The following is a 19,497-nucleotide window of genomic DNA, read 5'->3' as shown; positions in this document are numbered from 1 at the left end:
TAAGACATTTTTTGCATCAGTTTAGCCCAGTTACCCTTATCTGGCTTAAATCCTTACTTAAATACCAATCATTTAAATGCAAAGCTTGATTTTCAGCTAATGTTATTTTCGAGTTAATTAGGCACTCGCTTTTACATTATTCTTAGAATTTTAACGTATGTAGCGCTGTAGTGATTTACGATATCCATTTTTAAACCACGATCTGTAAGAGCAGCGTTTGGATATTAATTTTATGTTAATTACCTATAGTATTACAGCCATTCTGAATGTACTTAGAATTACAACTGGCCTTAAACATCCATACCAGTTCACGTAGAAGAAAAATAAGATTCATATTTCGAACAGAAGCGCTATTAGCCGTCAACAATAGAGTCCGAGGTCCGAGCCAGCAGTGGCCAGTACAGATGTAATAACAGTTTAATCGAATGTTCCGAGGTCAAATCACTTGCGGTCCGTCCGACCCGCATTCCCGCCTCGCTTCAAAATATTACACAGAAATGGAACATTCTACACAAATTATTTATCTTTCTGGAATATTGTTAGTTAATCCAGTGATAGATTTATTCGTTTTTAACCGTCGATGATCGTTGTAAGGAGGTATATTTGTTAGATCGTTGCGGAAATAATGAAAAGCTTTCAATTCATATTCAAATTAATTTTAAATCTAATACATTGTCAGCAAGTGGATACAAACATACTGCATTGATTAATAGACCTAGATATGCACTATTGCACTGGCCGGAAGCTAGCCTGTTCAGAAGATGGTAGTTTAGTTATTCACACGTGAACTATGCAGACAATGTGTTCCAAGCTGCCGTCATTGTATTCCAAGTTATCACTAACAACCATATAAATAAAAGCTTAACTGCTTACGTCCAAAGCTGCTATGTGCATTGTCACATTGATATCAACAAAATTGTTGTTAACGGCTTCTGTACAACACTATTGTTCTAAATTTGAATCGATTTGTTCGAACGAACTGCCGTGTTGTTGACGTTGAGGCAACAACTCGCAAAATTTAGTAACTGACGTGCCGGGAAGCAAATTATACCTACTTAACTTTGTTGCAAGAAATTATGCAAAACCCTATTTACAGTTGTTAACCCCATTTTCAGCGCCGTTTCAGTTTTCTTTAATATTTTAACCAACATATTTTTTAAGTCCATCCTTTTATAACCAAAATAACATCACTTGTTTTTAAACTGTCACTCACGGCAATTATTGGTCCCGGACAAATAGTATCGAATCAAATCGATTATGATCCCGGTCCGATCACTCGCGCTAATCGCCACAGATTGAAGGGCCGGGTCAGCTAACTCGATTGTCGCCTCGTCCCTCACCCCGAGGCTATCATTTGTCTCCTTTTATTTTATTTAAGCTCAACTGATTTAAGTTAAATTGATTGAGCGTCCACTGCGGTTGTAACTTAATATGGATATGGTAGAGAAAGTATGGCACCTAATTTGTTTTTTGTGTTGCTTTCAACACCTCTTTTTTACTTGACATCTAATGCTTGTAACTTGTTTGTGATCAATTTGGTACTTATAAATAAACACTATAAAAGTAGGTATATGTGTATTGACCACTACCTATAAAAGTAATACTTATTATGTTTGTGTGCAGCTAAAACCTAAGACAAGATGAGTCTCCCGACTAATCCTGTCAGTAGCGCAATTTAAAGTCGCAACGCAAGCAATTAAAACCACAGAGTAAATCTTTGGTGTGGTGTCAACACGGCCACAGAGTAATTAAAGATAGGAGGCGCGTGTCTCCCGCCCCGGGGTCAGCGGGGTCACGGGATCAGCGGGTTCATTCTAACTTACGTAAAAAGAAGTATCAGAACGCTACTGTGCTAACCACAACTCTATCTAGTTGTATTAACGTTATATGCCGATTATATGACAGCTCTCTGTGTTTTGGTTTTTGTAAAGCTAGAGTAGACTCAGGAGACCCCTACACGGTCTGAGCCCGCATACGAATGGGAGGATGCTGCGGCCAATTAAAACCCGATTTTTGACTGACATTCTGTTAGTAACAGGCTAATAAGTCTTTCTGCTGGTCAGTTAGCAGCGGTTTTTGTAGATTTTTTGTATAACTTGACAGCTAAGAAATAGTGATCCAGTTCTGTTGTGTAATTATAAAAAATAGATGACAATTAAAGATTCAAATTCATAATGAGCTGTCCAAAATAATCAACTATCTGAGTTATCGCTTTAAAAATATTTTTGATGTCTAAATTAAACCATCAAAAGAGATTAGACCCAAAAAATCATATCAATCAGTGATATACAAGGGCTATTAAAGTCACAATCATATTTTTCAATGGGACAATTCAATGCAGAGATTGGTTCCTTTATGGTAGGTAGGTACTTTAAGCTTTTTAGATTTTATTACTCGAAAACGGTCACATACAAAGAGATCGTGATCACATAAATTAGGTGATGATATAATATGATGTATGGTATGATGCTACTTACATCATAGTGCTCTGTACTGCCTTAAAGAAAGGGACAGCTTATAGCAGCTAGGCGGGAGCGAAAGAGGGACCAAAGGTCCGGTAGATCTTTGTTGGCAACATAAATTATACATGTACGACCTCTCTTGGACATAATAGAATGGTTTTGACGTCGATCGTTCAACCAGACATTGTTCCTTAATAAGGAGAGCGGTCAGTTGTGTTGAATGTGTGATATAAAGGGACCTGCATGTGACTTTTAAAGCAAATTATATCCAAGTTTGTAAAGCTACGTTGAATTTGAAACAATAAATCATAGTGACTATAGTAAGATGTCGATAATTAACCGTTGTGCCGCTGTCTTAAAAAAAACTGTACTTATTACTTAATACTTAACTAAAATTACAAACGATTGCATAACTTTTCAAATGGTGAAAGAGGGTTAAAATGATTTTGATAAGCCACTTCGTAAAAAAACATAAAAAAAAACGAATTATTTTCATTACTACCTTGCAAGGAGGCGCCTATGTACCTACCTAAATACATACATACGTAACAGTTTATAGCTGTGTTTTCCAGTTGGACATTAATAAGTCATCCCACAAAATTTGGCCCCATAATGTTTCTTTATGTCTGTATGTATTTAAATTTGTTTTTGATTAAGAGCTACTTCTTTCTATTAGGTTCCTAAATGAATTAGATGAAGTGTATAAGGGCCAAGGGTCGCCCCCTACATTCATCTCAGTACAGTTAGATTCACTTAACTTGTATTTTTTTTTGTAATAAAATGTTGCTTTGGTATCTATGAAATTTAATTAGTTAGGCAGATACCTACTTTGACTCGATCAATATTCAAAACTATATATTCATTTTCGATATGTTTAAACTAAACAAGTACAAAAATATTTTTATCTGATCTTAACTTTTGGATCCGTACACAGAGTTAGAAACAATTTAACCTTCTTTTTAATATTCGTGGGACTTATAAATACCCTTATTACTTATTACTCACAGTAATGATTAAAACGCGTGTAACAAAAGGATTAACTTGGGGTTTGTAAAACTTCAATATATTTCCAATAAACCAACCAATTTAGCCCCTTTCATGGAACAAATAGACTTGTTAGACAACGAGCTTCACAAAGCCACTTAACCCTTGAACTGGCGGGTGGGTCTCATAGACCGCTGTTATTAAAAAGCCGATGATAATTTTATTAAGATCTTGTTTGCTGTGTGTGATCGTTTTGTGAGTGAATACAGTTCTATTACATACAGATGAGGGTTTAATAATAAATTTGTAAACAAAGAAGACATCATAGTTAATAGCACCATTTAAATATGTTTCGTTTATCTTGTTCTAGTAATGATACATTTTGTAATAAATTGAGACCACCTTTAGTGCTACGGGAACCGTTAAATAAAACAAACATATTTTTAATTGCTTGGTGGTCACGCACATCAAAAATTACTTGTAACCGTCACTTTCGATTTGAGGGGTGGGCTAGCACGACGCGAGCGCTGGCAACAGGTTGTCCATTTACCTGCAAAATTTATTTATTATGAGTTTACTTATTAAAAATACAATTTGATGCAGTTACTTCTTATATTTTACATAGAGCTAGCCCGTAACAATGTTTAACGTCATGCTTCAGAATTTCACGTAAAACTGTAACACGGTCTATGACAGTAACCGTGTAAGCGAAATGGCCCTTCACGGGCGGGCGCGCCGTGTGGGAACCGCAGCTAGGGGTTGACAGGAAGTGGCGGGGAAGGGAGGCATAGACAAGTGGGGTGCAGCCGGAAGCACCCTGCATCGGATCGCGGTGCCACCTGTGGGAACCCGCGCAATTCCAATTTGAATACCGAAGCTTTTGTCTCGTCGCAGCGCGCGTTCGATATTTGAAAATTGTGTCGTGGCAACAGAATCCTTGTTTTGAGAGTCAAGTGCGAAATATGCAGGTTACTTAATTATTCGAGCGTTTTTTACAGATGTTGAACTGAATTAAGCGAACTATGAACAGTGATAATAGTTTTAAAAACATTTCCACCGTGACGTAATAAAAGTACAATCAAAATGAAAAACAGCGAAGAATGTTTAAAGGACTCTCCATCAAGAACTCTAACAATATTGTGATATAAATTGATCTTTAATTAATTAAAAAGTTAAGTTTTGTATATTGTGATTGTTGATATTATAAAAAGACGTTAATATATAAAGACAGTATATTCTATATAGAATTAAGTAAAACCAGTGATAAAAACGGGCTGATAGAGCCTACTTCTGAGTAGGCTGAAAGTGGAAGTATTCAGTCCCAGGCAGAGACAAGTGGAGGCAACGGCGGCGACGCAGGCATGGGAATCAAAGTCATGATGAAAGCTTTCAATAAGCCTAAAGGTGAGTGTCTTATAATATACATAGTTATAAACTGAAATGAACAAGAGTGAGGTGGGTGTATTAAAAAGTAGAATATCACTTTTGTAAATACTGATCGTCTTTATTATGTCCAACCAGTAATCAAACTGTTATATCATCAAATGCTAGATTCAAACCGACCAGTTCTAAAAATTCAAATTTAGAATGCTCTGCCCCATTGTGTATTGCGCGATGTGTCGGTGTATCATCCTCGGGCCGCTAAAATGACGCAACGCTCTCGGTTTCGCGTGCACTTGTCCCAAATGTGAAGTCGGCGTGACGCAGAAAAATATCGCGTTCGTTCTCTATACTATAATATTGTAGGTGTACCAGTAACGTGTACTTTAATACGCTTTACACGGTTGAAGTCCGACAGATAACGAGTAGGTTTGAAGTTTGAGGAGCGAATGTAAAATATTATGTGAAATCTCGCAAGGATTGCACACTGCATGCGTTGTCTGTCGTCATTTTAGAGCTGCCCGGCCCTATTCCTTGCTTAGCAATCATGTCAACCTATAAACGCTTTTTTTTTTTCGAGAAAGGCAACTAAATAGGTTGTAGGCACAATTTTCTCAGCGATTTAGAACCTCTAACGAGTTTCCAGATAGCAGGGTAGACCGTTGCGTCAGTGAGGCGGCCATTACAATAATTACACGAGGTACGTCTCACGCAGTATGAGTAGGGAATACAATCCCGGCCTTTATTTGGGATCCCGGGATTTCGGGACTGGATGAAGACAATCCCGGGATCCCGGGATAGTCCCGGGATTAAGGTCACAAACAAAAACACGTCTAACGAATCAACGTTTTTAGGTTTATTGGAGACACAGTATTTATAATTTAACTTTGTCAGACCATACTTAGTTGAAAAAAAAATATAGTCAACCGGGGCCAAGTCGCCTACGGGGCTAATGCCTCGAATCCATTTATCTTCCGAAAAACATACTTTAGAACTACTGGAGTCATCTGCTATCTATTTTTGTAACTGAAACTTTTACCTCTGACCAATAGATGTCGTATCCGGGTAAATTTTCTTAACAAATCTGCCATTTTAATTTTTTCACCTCTTTCGGCCTCCTCAGGTTTCGTGACACGTTTTTTTGAATCGTTCCAAATGTGTGTTTGTTTAAAAGAATCTATGTTTCCTAACTGTAAATACTGTTATTGTTTTGTTGCTTTACATATTGTTTTGATTATTTTATTGAAATAACGTAAGATTCGGACACAATATGCAATTGAAAATTAGTTGGTTTAGCTTTTTTTTTGGGGTAAATGCCTCTTGGCTGATGGGGTTATTGCCTCTATTGCGGCGCAATAGCCCCATTTCCAGAGGTTCTAAACATTTTATGTTATGATAAATGTATTTAATACACTCATGAGCAATGAAAAAGTTCCAGTGACATTAGCACCATATTACTCCTAAACGAAAAATACTAGGTTAATGACGCCTTCTGCAATATTGAAGAACATTTAACGGCGTATCAGAATTAACATTCTTAAAACGTAAATAATTTTAATATATAATTAACTAAATATTTTTAAAAATTGGCGTCATTTGGTGACGACATTATAATGTTGTTAACACGGTATATAGAAAATAATCATATAATAAATAAAAAATAGTCATATTAACAGAATGATCCCATTTGTTTTTAAAACTCTAAATAGTTTTGTAATGATTAAAATTCCGGCAGACTCTAAAAATGGTATACTTACTAATTTAAAGTTGTGGTTTGCTTTTATAAGATAAAGATAAAGATAAAAGATAAAAAGTATTTATTCGGTGTCTAGCACCACACACCAAAATATAATAATAACATAAGTAAGTACACAAAAAATAAAACATAAAAACGAAATTAAAAGTGAAAACAAACAAACAAAAGAACATTAAGAATAATTAAAAAATAAATAAATTAATAATATATATAATGGTGTGAGTTGTCCAGCACCGAAAAGGCCCGCGCCTCAGCTTACACCGCTACAGATGAGGTGGCATCCACCCACCTGACGCGGCACTGGTTTTCAGTCGCGTCCTAGAGTGACTGTCATTTGACCTACTTTTATAAAAAAATATATATATATATTGTATATAGGTATACGGTTATACGTAAATTTTATACTTAAATACCAATACTGGATAATATAATAACAATCATAAAAACATACACATAATATATAAAGCAAGAATGTATACAATAATATGGTCCTAATGCAGAATAAACTAATAAAAATACTAAATGAGGGTAAATGTGCCTTCGGCGTTTCAGCGGGCGAGCGACACCGGTCACACCGGTCGCCTCGCTTGTTTCAGCGCTCAGAACAGCCCGTGCCGTCGGCTGAACACTACGGTGAAACAGTTTTACAAACACAATAGATACAGTGTGAGTGAAAAAGGAACACAATTAGCACCACACAAGATCTATTTTTCAATTTTTTCCAAATTTATTATTTTCAAATTTATACTGTATTTTAATTTATCACGTAAGTATTTATACTTTTTTAAGTCCAATAAAGTTTTCATAAATAAAATGTTGAGCACCCCTGGAATCTTGGATGGGGTAAATGCCACTACAAGAAATTAGGCTACGTAGGCGCCATAGCCCCAAAAAAATTTGATCATCTGATTCTCCTTAACTAAGCGCAGTATTTAGTTTACAAGCTAATAATTAGGTACGTTAATAGTAGGTAATTCTATAAATTATATCTACTTAAACTTGTAAAAACCTCTTCCAAGCACACAAAACTAGTGAAAGAGGCATTAGCCCCACTAGGGGTTATTGCGCCTAAAAATGCCAATTTTTGTAGAAACGCCGTTTACACGTAGAAGATATTTAAAATTCTACAAAATTGCATCAAAATATGAAACAAGATAAAATTTCCTAATATGTATCTCAAGTTATAGCTTAATAGGGCGTATAGTCTGTTTGTTATGATCAAATGAATATGAAAGTCAAAGTATTGTGGCGCAATGGCCCCGGTTGACCTTACTTCTTAAAAAAAGATAAACAATAGGCTACTTGACTCTTTTTTAAAGTAGGTCTAATATGATTAATAATTTCTCTATTAGACCAAACAAAATAATCTATTATTTTTTTGGACCTAAGGTGGGTCTACGCTAGACGAACCGAGCATGAGCGGAGCCATTCAAGGTTTCGTCGTTCACGGTGTCAGGTGTGGACTTATGTACAACGAACCTACAACGATTACTGTCCTCGAACACTGCGAGCGCGAAGCAAAACCCTTTGTGTTCGTCAAAAAACCGACAACAGGCGGAACGCAGCCGAGCAACGAACGAAATGTTCGCAGTGCGCTCGTTCGAGGCTTGTAGGTCGGTCCACACTATACGAATTGTGTTCGACTCGTACTCCGCTCGTGCTCGGTTCGTCTAGCGTAGACCCACCTTTGCCAATTGCAAAACTTTAACTTAAAAGTTCTATTTTTCATAAACAGGCGAAAACGGTGTCACCCATATTTGTTTATAAATTATCACATCTGTGACGTCACACGGGTAGAAAACAATCATTTGACATTTAACTAATGACAACAAAGCTACGAGAATACCCTTACATACTAATTTACCCTTTTTTGTCAATCCCGAAAATCCCGGGATTGGCAAATTTTAATCCCAAAAATTTCGGGACTGGAAAATGACCGGGATCCCGGGATCCCGGGGAGCGGGATCCCGGGCTTGTATTCCCTAAGTATGAGCCACTGATCTTGAAAGCGAAGACCTTGTCTGGGAATTGTTACATTATTGTGTGTTTTGAACAAAACAATGCTATTTTGGGTATGAAGCTTTACGATTAACCGGATATTACTTGGTGATATTATAATATATTATATTATGTAGATAGTTAATTTTCATTACATAAGTGAATGATTATATCACCGAAATTAAATGTCATTTAATAACGGTGATAAAAATGTTTCATTAAAAAGTTCTCAACGGTAATAAATATAAATAAGTATACCTACAGAAGCATTCGAGTATAAAGCTGTCAAAAAGCTGGTCGTACTTTATGGTCAAATGTTCCCAACATCATAAAAGGTAGTAAAGTAACAAATAAATAACAATCGAACACAATAAGGAGCGAGACTCGACTACAGTAGCTAGATAATAACATGTTTCAACGGAGGTACAGTGGTAACACTCCCTGACAGACTAAAAAACGCATGTCTAAGTGATATACGATATACCTACTGTCTCTATTATTCTTAACTAAATTCATAATATGGATCAATTTAGTGTAAAATATTTGCATATATACCTACTTACGAACATAATCCTCAATATCATTTACTTAAGTCTCCTTCAATCACGAACAACAATGTGCTGAACATTGTCTGTAAAGCTGCTACTCACTTTCCATCCTCCTTTCTAAACCCTACAACCACAATGATCATCATTAGTCAGTATCATACAGGAGCTACTGTACCCGCACCCCGTATAGCGGCGCAGGCGCAGGAGGTCATTTCAGCTTACAAAAATCTAGGTTTCGGAACGCTTCTGCGGTAACCATGACTCTATCTCGTTATTTTAAACGAGAGCTTTGGTATTACATGACAGCTTTCGTAAGTTTAATTTCTTACCATGCTAGAGTGACCCCGCAGGCGCGGGGGGCGCGGGGGCGGCCATTCACGACGCGCGACGCTGATTGGTCCATCCGGCCGGCGCGCGCTCAATGAGTTGATGCGGCTCAATGGGACTCGGCCTCTCGCCTACATGCTAGATCACTAGATAGGCTAATAGACTACGTACTCATCTTTGTGGCTTGTTTAGTACGGAATTGTATTTTTTTCATGATTTTTTACTACACAGCTACTGAATCTGAATGAATTTAAGTAGGCTCTGTAAACGAAATAAAAAAAACTTCAATCTTTTTGGTGTTCGAAAGACAAAATACTCAGGTCCAATTCACGTAACATCGTCAACTTTTTAGACACCTGGTAAATTGATTAAATATTATTATGTAAATAACGGAAAAGTATTACGATTCGGCTAACTGCGGAACCCCAAAAAATACCCGTCTCATAATAACATGAGCACCGTTGAAAGTTAAGACGAAATATCCATTTGTTTCATTTACCGCTTGACTAGTTCAACTTATGTGTGAAACGGTTTGAAAAATAGCATAGGCTATACCGTAAACTGAACGCACCCCTTTCATGGCTGGTTGGACAACCACTTTATGACATCGATACCCTGCTTGGCTCGAGTGCGTTTTGAAACGCATTCTGATTAAAAATACGTATTACCTAAAATTAATTGCTGTTCTCACGGCATTTTTAAGGATGATTATGAGTTTTTCGATCTTACCAGGGTGCATCATACAAGAAACACAACAAACCTTGTTCTAATGTACTCCCTTGCGGGGTAGGCAGAGGTGCATTGCTGCACTCACTTTTCGCCAGCGTTATGTTAGTCCCAATGTAATAGGGGGCGGGCCTATTGCCATTTTACGGGCACATCCAAGACCCGAGATCAAATATCTGTGTTTAACCAAATATCTTCCCCAGCCGGGAATCGAACCCGGGACCTTCAGCTCAGTAGTCAGGGTCACTAACCAATACGCCATTCGGTCGTTCTACATCGGTCGTCGCCATCATACAAATTTACATTGTTTCTAAATACTCTCTTATGTAGGTATAATTCATAATTTTCTATAAGAGTTTCAGTTTATTTGTACAATCCTGAATTACAAACGCCTTACTGACTCTCGTAACGCATATTTAAAACAGCTATAACTCATTTTCTCCCCACCACTACATACGGGCATTTGCAGCCGCTAACAAAAGAACATGCAAATTCCTTGTTCGTAACTTTGAATAATGCACTTATTGTGTTGTTGAGTATCGCAGATAAAACCTTGAGGGTAAAGAGGGGAAGAGGTGGAAACAACAGGTGTACGACGAGGGTGGTAGAGAAACACTTGTTGCATCCCCGACAGTTTATTTTATTCAACGGCCAATAAAATTGCTGGATTACTTAATTCCACATTAAGTTGTAACCAAAGTGCAACAATTTATATAACTTCCAACGCGATAAAAAAACTCTTCAGGTGTACCTTTCCTTGTAAATATATTGACTTAAATTGCCTTTTTATTGTGGAAGCGATCAGATAAAGTAAAAATTCCAACATGTTAGTCTTAACAGCGTTCTAGTGTTTTCCTTAACCAAAAATAGTGTACCATCCACCCATCAGTAGGTTCAAGTAGGTTGTAACAATGGTCTGTGGCCACGGCCCACTGACCACAGACACAGGGCAGAGACAAAAGCTCGAGCCATTCTTTTCGTCGCCATTGTTCGAAATTTGAACTTGGACAGTCGCGTGACGTAAGTGGCGCGTGCGCAGCTCCGCATTTAAATGAAGACTTCTAATTGGTTATAATTACCTCAAATTACAACTGCGAACTTCACTTTTAAGGGATTCCGGCCTAATTCCGGTTTATGCTTAATTATTCTGGACTTCGAGTGCGAGTGGTTTAAATTGACTTGTTTCATATTTATTTCATAGATCCTTATTCCTAATTTTGACAATTCCGTATGAGGTCATCCCAATGTGGATGCGTTGATTTACCGTTGCAGACAAGGTAGGTTTGATCACCTTGAACCGCCCCCCATGGAACTAATATCTTAATATCCGGCCCATTGTAAAGATATTTGCGCTATTCACAATTATCTATGGAGAACTTGTTAAAATACGTTTTCACCTTGTTTTGTTCTCTGGCTGTTTCAATGCCTCCGTCAATTGTCTTTAAAGTTTTAATTAAAATTCCCATAATCGTTACAAAGTAGGAAGGCAAGACTGTCGAAAATTCTTTGAAAACCTTTTTTGTTGTTGAAGGTAATGTTTATTCGGGTTGCAGAATTTGATGCAGCCAGAAAGGCATTTATCGTGCAGCCTCCCATTCTTAATCCTGTCCATTCATTAGCAGTACAGTGTGGTCAGCGTAGAAGAGAAGCTGTCTGGAGCTGTATTGAGCTCAATATGTGTGTGTTGCTCGTGACGTATATTCCCTGCTCTCGCCCGCTGTGCAATCTCTGACGGATGGACACCATCGGAAACGGGCCTCGTAATTAAACCGAAATCACTTGAGACACTAATTACAGTAATTACGGAAGCGGAAGTCTTGATACTAGTTTTTGTGGCGACTTAAAGAGAGTAGGAATGACAATCTGGCCGCTAAAATGCCCGACATGCATGTCGCGTATTCCCTTAATAGCATTTGTTTTATTTCAAAATTGACATTCCTTTGTTCCTTGAAAGCAACGTTTAAAACCTAACGGTTTCTTTTTTCATAAGGTTTTAAAGATGGAAAAAGGTTGAATAGGATTCGCTTAAGCAGTACGGTTAAGATTTTAACCTTCTTCGGACTGCAACATTACATTATTTATTCTTTTTTCTGCTCGCCGCGGCTGCACCTGCGTTTGTAATTCTTATATCATTATATCATTCTTTATATCGCACCATGACTTTACTTTTATCTTATGCGTATTGGAGTCGTAACAAGAAAATTATTTAAGGCCTCCATTACCCTTAATGTGTCAGTTTATGGCTTGCGTGCTCCAATTTCAAATATAAAATTTAATTTATATTCTCTGATAGTCGATTCAAGACATTCCCATAAAGGATAATAATGAACATGTTTTTATTCGATAGCTTCACGTTTCGCAAAGATGCTATCTTCAAAAGCATAGATTAGCTTGAAGTTATCACAGAAGAGCTGTATGGAGATCGTATCAACAATAGTTACGACCCTGTACATAACAATCGCACACGTATATTGCTTTATACTGCCTACATTTTTATGTGTATGTGTCGGTACGCAATTTCAACCGTGAATCAAGCGCAGCTGCGGCAGAACATATAGTTATATATTATTGTACATATATTATATGTACATAGGTACTGAAAGTAAATCACAATTCTCATACGCAAGAGTGCAATTAATGTCTTTATATTTTGCCAACTGCGATGCATTTTATTGCATCCTTTTTAACATAACTTGTTGTGCAACATTTTAAACGCAGCACAGCCGAACAATGTGTCGGTACATTGAATGTCCTAATAAATCGTCATATTTTACCACAAACGAAAGGTCACTACTTGTTCTAATCGGAAATGCAAAGCTCGTACATGGCATACAGAACTGAACTGTATCGTTTGCCCTTTGCAACCATATACGTTACTGAAGATGACACAACTACAGTAAACTTTAACTACATTATGCCCTACGCCAACGATTTTGGAAAGCTTTATTTAGCTAAACCTTCACAGTAGCTCACAGATTAATAGATTAGCCTGCAGCTACCACGGCGCCAAAACTTCCTCACAGTCAGACGGCCGAGTCAATGACCCGTAAACGAAAAAGTTAGTATATTGAATAATGATAACAAGAAGGCTCGGATAGAGCAGATCAGAGCGCGATGGGGCAGCGACCGTGGGAGAGCAACACAAATCTCCGCATCTCAGAACTGGTCGGCAGGTGTTCGGAGCAACACTCACACACTCGCAGCCACAGCCTGCCACACACACACACACACACACACACACACACACACCCACAGAACAAGCCCGTTTATGAATGAAGCCTGCGAACGAGATTTAAAGTCACTTTCAGTTTGTTTATCGCTGATTTATTTTACACTCCGAATGCTAAGGCTTTCTTTATTAAGGCTTTCGTTAACTTTCATCGGGTCGCCGAAGGATTAATGAAGGGTTTAAATTAACATGTTCTGCACTGTCTCCTGTAATTGATACCGGTGTTTATTAAAATAATCAATTTGTTAAGCTGCTTCTGAACTGCGCGTGTAATGAACAGCGATATATTTCAAGAAGATCATCATTTATTTAATGTAGGTGTTTTTCTTTTATTTGTATAAGAATACTGTATGAGGTATTTTAGATCTATTTTTAGATCTAGAATTATCAACCCACCATACAATTATATATTCTGCAAGAAGAAAAGACATGTTGGCATTTAGCCATGCAGTTCACTTTACCAAACCTTGCTGACACACAACCACTTTAGCCAACAAGTACTCATCAGCGCACCGGTAATTCAATAATATTCAAAAAAAATTTAGTGCCAGCAACTTATTGGACAGGACCTCTTTGCACTTTGAATTTCTCGAACTATTTTCTGCCGCAAAAAGATTTAGTGCCAACTTTTGGTAATAAGGACCTCTTAGCACAGACTTTTCGAAGTTTTATCTCGAACTTTTTCCTAAGTGTTTGTTTTTTTTGTTGCAGACATCCCGTCTCAGGTGCCGCCGCTGACGCCCGGCACCAACAAGAAGATGGCCGAGGCGCTGAAGGCCACCTTCGCCTCTTGGGAGAAGGAGCAGCTGCGTCTCGGCGTACCTAAAGGTGAGTCTTCATGATCATCATCATCATCATCAGCCTATAGCAGTTTACTGCTGGACGTAGGCCTCCTCCAAAGCACGCTACTGTATGCGATCTATAACTTTCCGATTTATATACACTTTCAACCTACTTGATGCCTAAAGATAAAGATGAGACTCACTATGTTATATCCATTGATTGGAATACTATTCTAAATAGATTTCGTACAGCATCGCAGTGAAATAACAAAATAAAGAAGTTAGACCCTGATTGTCATCAGCCAATTAATCCGTTTACTAAAAGATTATCCAGTCGTATAGATTAGTTAGTATACCTAAGTAGACATCTATGTATACCTACCACACTAATCGTGAGAACATCCTGTAAAGCTATTGCATAATATATTATATTATATTTGTTTTCTATCACAGCTCGCTCATTGCAGGAAAAGATCAATTAATTTGCAAACGCCCTTAGCTATCATTTCCTCGTGTCAACTTAGTAGAAAACCAATTTAAATTACGTCCAAGATCAGAATCTGTATCAGTACTGAAAACTTAATCAAGTGAAAAAAGTTTACCATTAACTTGCAGCTAAGATGGTTTTATAGATGGTTCAATAACTTCATCTACGTAAAGACAGGGGCGGAACTGACTGTATGGTGTTCATAAAAACTGCTGAGCCAATGTAATTTAAAATGGAATAATAGTCATAAAAAATTGCACAGCTTGATTATTCTAAACTATTTAGCAGTTTCGTTTTACGATTGCAAAGCAGTCGCAATAAAAAGTTTATTTTAATTTGTAATCCAGCATATTTTGTATAACATTTTGATCTCTGGTATTCAACATTTGAATCTACATAGATTGTAACTTTAAAGTCAGTTACAATCTATGTAGGTTCAAATGTTGGATACGAACAGTAGATTCTTATTTAATGTAACGTAATTATGTGCATAAAGAGTTAAAGGTCTACTGCTTACATACTAATCAATAAAAATACTACCTTGAGTACCACTATAATATTAGTACCTCTGTTACTGATTTTCGATAATCAATAAAAATATTTGTTGTTATACAGATAACAACATAAAAATATTGCTATATACATCATATTTATATACTCGTATCATACAGTAGACTATATATTAAGTGGGGGCACCCACTATAAATAGAAAGTCTAGTTTTATAATTATCATCATTATCAATTACCTTTATATATTCAGAAATCATCCTGCATCGACTAACGTGTACAAGTTAATAAATAATTACACCATAACATTACAGGGTCCTAATTTTCTGCTGTAGCGTACACAGGGATGGGCACCTATTATGCGTAGGTACTTACATAGTAACTTACCACAGTTAGTGACCGTAGCTTAGCATAATAATGTTATGATAATGCGACGGCTTAGCCAGGCTCAGCGTGGCTGTCCTGGGCCAGTTGACAACTGTTGTCGTCAGGACACACAGTATACAGTGATAGATGAGATAAAGTTGTGGTTAGCGCTGCAGTTTTGTTTTTCCTAAGCTTTGGAGAGCTTCGCTAACACGACTCTATCTAGTTGTATTAAACATGCCGACTGCGTGACAATTGTCATTCGTTTATTCGCCGTTTTAGAGAGTAACCTCGCAGGACAGCATGGATTACGAAGTTTCGGATATCTATCATGAATTCGGTTGAAATCATTTAGGCTTCGTTCCCAGAAAGCAAACTCACTCACTCGTTACTACGCACAGAGAGGCAACTGTCTAATTATTTACAGCTATCACTGGCCATGTTATCTTCATCATCAGTCACCGATAGATCAGTGATAGCGTGAGATGGGCAGGTGGACGGGGTCACTGACCTGCGCCGGAAGTGCGTGTGTCTGCGTCGCGTCTGCGCGTGCGCACTTCCGACACCTATCCGTGGTCATTCACCATCCCTAGTCCCTCAGGTTCTGAATAATAACAGTAGCGACCACCCCTAAAACTTTGAAATAGGGATTATATTTGGGTGGATTTTTCGCTTGGAAAATGACAACCTATAACTGAACCGATTGGGTTGCCAAATCAGGATGTGACGTATGATTGTGGTGTTTTGATTCAATTGAATTCTGTCGAGGTATTTCATAATACAGTAGTTTTCCTGGAAGATTTTCTTACTTTAGAAATCGATTTTAGACACAACAAATTATTATGGCTAGATGGTTTGCCCACTTAAGCCAGCTGAAAACCAGCGCTGTGGCCACAGCACACACTGAGCTGGTGCCTTTTCTGGACAGCAACCTTGTTTGTTTGTATTGTATTATTTTCTGTTTTTTTCAAAAGTTTTTTTTTGTAGTATTCTTTTTTTTTGTTTCTGTTTTTATTCTTCAGTGTGTAAAATAAATGTTTCTTTCTTTCTACTTCGAAAAAAGGAGGAGGTTCTTAATTCGTCTGTATGTATTTTTTCAATATTCTCCTGTAACCAGCCTGCAATACTGTTTTCCAAGTGGCAGCATGTAGCATGTAGTTCAGTTTTCCACGGCACCAACACACAATGCTGCCGACTGATAACACGGGGGCCGATAAGGAACAGGTCCTGCCGGTAAATAGCTTTCCATGCCTTTAATTAAGGCTGATCGGTGTAGCGAAGGTACAGCAGTTCAGAGTGGGGTAGGTTTCGGTATTTTAAACCAAAATTTGTATTTTCATACTCTTCCAACTTTTATATTAGGTAAGGTTGGGTAAATAAGTAGTAGGTACATAGGTAGTTTATTTGTATTCACAAAAATATATTAAATAATTAATCTACATTTCATCAGATCTTATAATCCTACAAAACTTGTAGGATATAAAATATTCACGACGGGTGAAATAATTAACAACAAAAACATTACAAGTGATTGAAAAGTGATCACTGTCAGTAGCTGTACCTTCGCAATGTGTCTCCTTGGCTAAAGAAAAACGATTGTCGATGCAAAAGATAACAGTTTGCGCATACATAGGTACCTATTCTCGTAAAAACTTTGACTTGTACATCACGTCACTGCGAGAATAGGCCCCCCACTGTTTATTGCTCTCGACAATGCATTTTAATTTTACGATAAAAATCGGATAATGAGTATGCTTTACTTTGCATAAATTGTATGAATAAAGCCAACTATTGCGATTGCAATGCTGAATGAAAAAAAACTAATTAAAATACAAAAGCGTGCAAATAATGTGGAGCTATGTCGGCAGTCGTGTAAAACATGCAATTCAGTTTTATAGTGAATTTTGCACTGTATTTATGTATATCAAAAACATATTATAAATATTCCGGTCCACTACTTAATTGCATAGAGTCACTCGGCAGGAACACTCTTTTATATCCAGGAAATTATTATAATCTTTTCAAAGCTTTGCTTTCCTTCATCAGTTAAATAAGTTATATGATTCTATGAAATCATAGAACAACTGAAATTATATACAGCATGATTTCTATCAGTCAGATAACTATTATACAGACATTTAGAAACAGGTTCTGAGAGTGTCACTACAAATAACACACATATTTAATTAAATAAACCCCATGTCTGTTAGTGTGTCCAAGAAGATGTCCAGATTGTCCAGATAACTCTCCCGGCTTGTTATCTGGACATCTCTTGTAAATGTAATTGCCATACGGTCTCCGATGCACTTTGTTTTACATACGTTACGCATTTTTAACGTTTTTGTTAATTTGTCGAGAGTCTTAATTAGAAGTGTGCTTTTCACAACGATAATGAGAAGATGGTTGGCTAAGAATATTACATTTTATTTTTGTAAATTTTACATAATTTTATTAAAGCCTATCTTGATGTAGGTATGCAAATTTATTATTTTGAACATAACGGTAAAGATTTATAAAAGGACAGTCGCTTACAAAACAGACAGTTTTAATTCTACTCTCAATAGCTAGAGAAAATATGCACTGCACTTACCGCGCTGCCGCTGCTCCGTGGCTATGTCTAGATATCATGACAGTATTTATCGACTAACTTTATTGCGCGTTTCCATTTCTACTCTCCTCAAAAAACAATAATTTATCATATTTTTAATAACATTTTGCATAAAATCTAAAGCTTTTGTGTGTGTTTGATAATCTTTCACATAAAAACTAATCGACGAATTGTAATGAACTTATTATTCAGAAAAGTGAATATTACTTTAAGCCTGGATTTACTATTGGCTACATTTTAACCCGGAAATCCCACGGTAAAACATTTTAAGACGTTGCTATAAGCTCGCGGAAAAAACAAGTTGTAATTTAAAAATAGGGTTGCCACAGCCTATGGACACAGTGGCGATCGTCCCCGGTTAAAAAGCCAACATTACAACATAAACATAAAAGTGCGTGCTGCGGCGGTCTCCTTTACATCCTTAATTAAACTAGTTATTCGTAATTAACCTGTTCGGGGGCTTTTACCAGGATCCCTCTTAGGGCGGCCAATTTGTTACTTTGTCGTCGATCTATTGATTTATCGTTTTTTATGGAAGGCACAGACTTTTTAAGTGAAGGTTTTGCGTTCACTGAGGGAGGGTAGACGTGAGGATAGGTTTTTGTAGGTAGTTATGTTTTGCGTTGTTTGTGAAGCGACTTGTTGACTTATTTTGTTATACAAGCTATTTGCTTGCAATATGAAAACTTACCTATTTCAAGAGTTACATACCTACTTAAATAGTTTTCAATAGTGGTACTTTCAGCCAGTAAAGATCCCCCCTGTACCCTCACTGGCCCCGTAGTCCGCAGTCCATACTACAGTAACTGCGCTCGGCTCCTCCAAGGTCGGTGGTCTTCCGTCGATGAGGCAAGATCCGCCGTTGCCCCACGCCGCGCCTCGCTGCCCAGCTAATTGTCGTTTGTATCATGCTGTAGCGTGCTATAGTTCTGTGTGGTATGATTGTTGACATGACCTAGGAGTGAAAGGGTTCATGATGATGAATACACACGCTTCCCAAAAGATAATACTAAATAATAAAGGTTGACTAGAAGAAATAGAAGCGAAGAACAGTATACAATAAAGTGCTAAATAAATATTGCGTAAAAAAAGTCATGGCATCGCAGAATTTTGAGCAAACGTAGTCAATACCACACCCTTTATTATTATACACTACTTACAAGCTACTAGATTCCTATTTTAACAAACTCTGAAAATCTCTTCGAACAGTAATTTTACTGCCCAGGATTCTAAGAACATTAGTTGCATAACACCCTCTCCACCATAGACCAAATATATATATCCTATAGGGCCGACCCTCCTTCACCGCAACACACCTAACCTCATTCCTACTTTCA

At 37.3% G+C, this 19,497-nt stretch overlaps 1 protein-coding gene across 4 annotated transcripts in view; it reads left to right on the top strand.

Moving 5' to 3' along the window:
• LOC105382345 (ETS-like protein pointed) overlaps window positions 1–19,497 on the top strand; it is a 114,116-nt gene that overhangs the window by 69,148 nt on the left and 25,471 nt on the right. For 2 of the 4 annotated variants that reach the window (XM_011552210.3, XM_011552209.3), the window contains exons 2-3: window positions 4,445–4,850; window positions 14,122–14,238. In XM_011552210.3, coding sequence (XP_011550512.1) covers window positions 4,808–4,850; window positions 14,122–14,238 — 160 coding nt within the window. In that variant the 5' untranslated portion in view covers window positions 4,445–4,807. The remainder of the gene's footprint in view (window positions 1–4,444; window positions 4,851–14,121; window positions 14,239–19,497) is intronic. The other 2 variants (XM_011552207.3, XM_048630296.1) reach the window with 1 other exon arrangement.

The sequence above is a fragment of the Plutella xylostella genome, chromosome 25 (assembly GCF_932276165.1).
Source record: "Plutella xylostella chromosome 25, ilPluXylo3.1, whole genome shotgun sequence".
NCBI classification, from domain to species: domain Eukaryota; kingdom Metazoa; phylum Arthropoda; class Insecta; order Lepidoptera; family Plutellidae; genus Plutella; species Plutella xylostella.
Note: the sequence above shows the minus strand (reverse complement) of the source record. Positions and strands in the feature narration are given on the sequence as shown.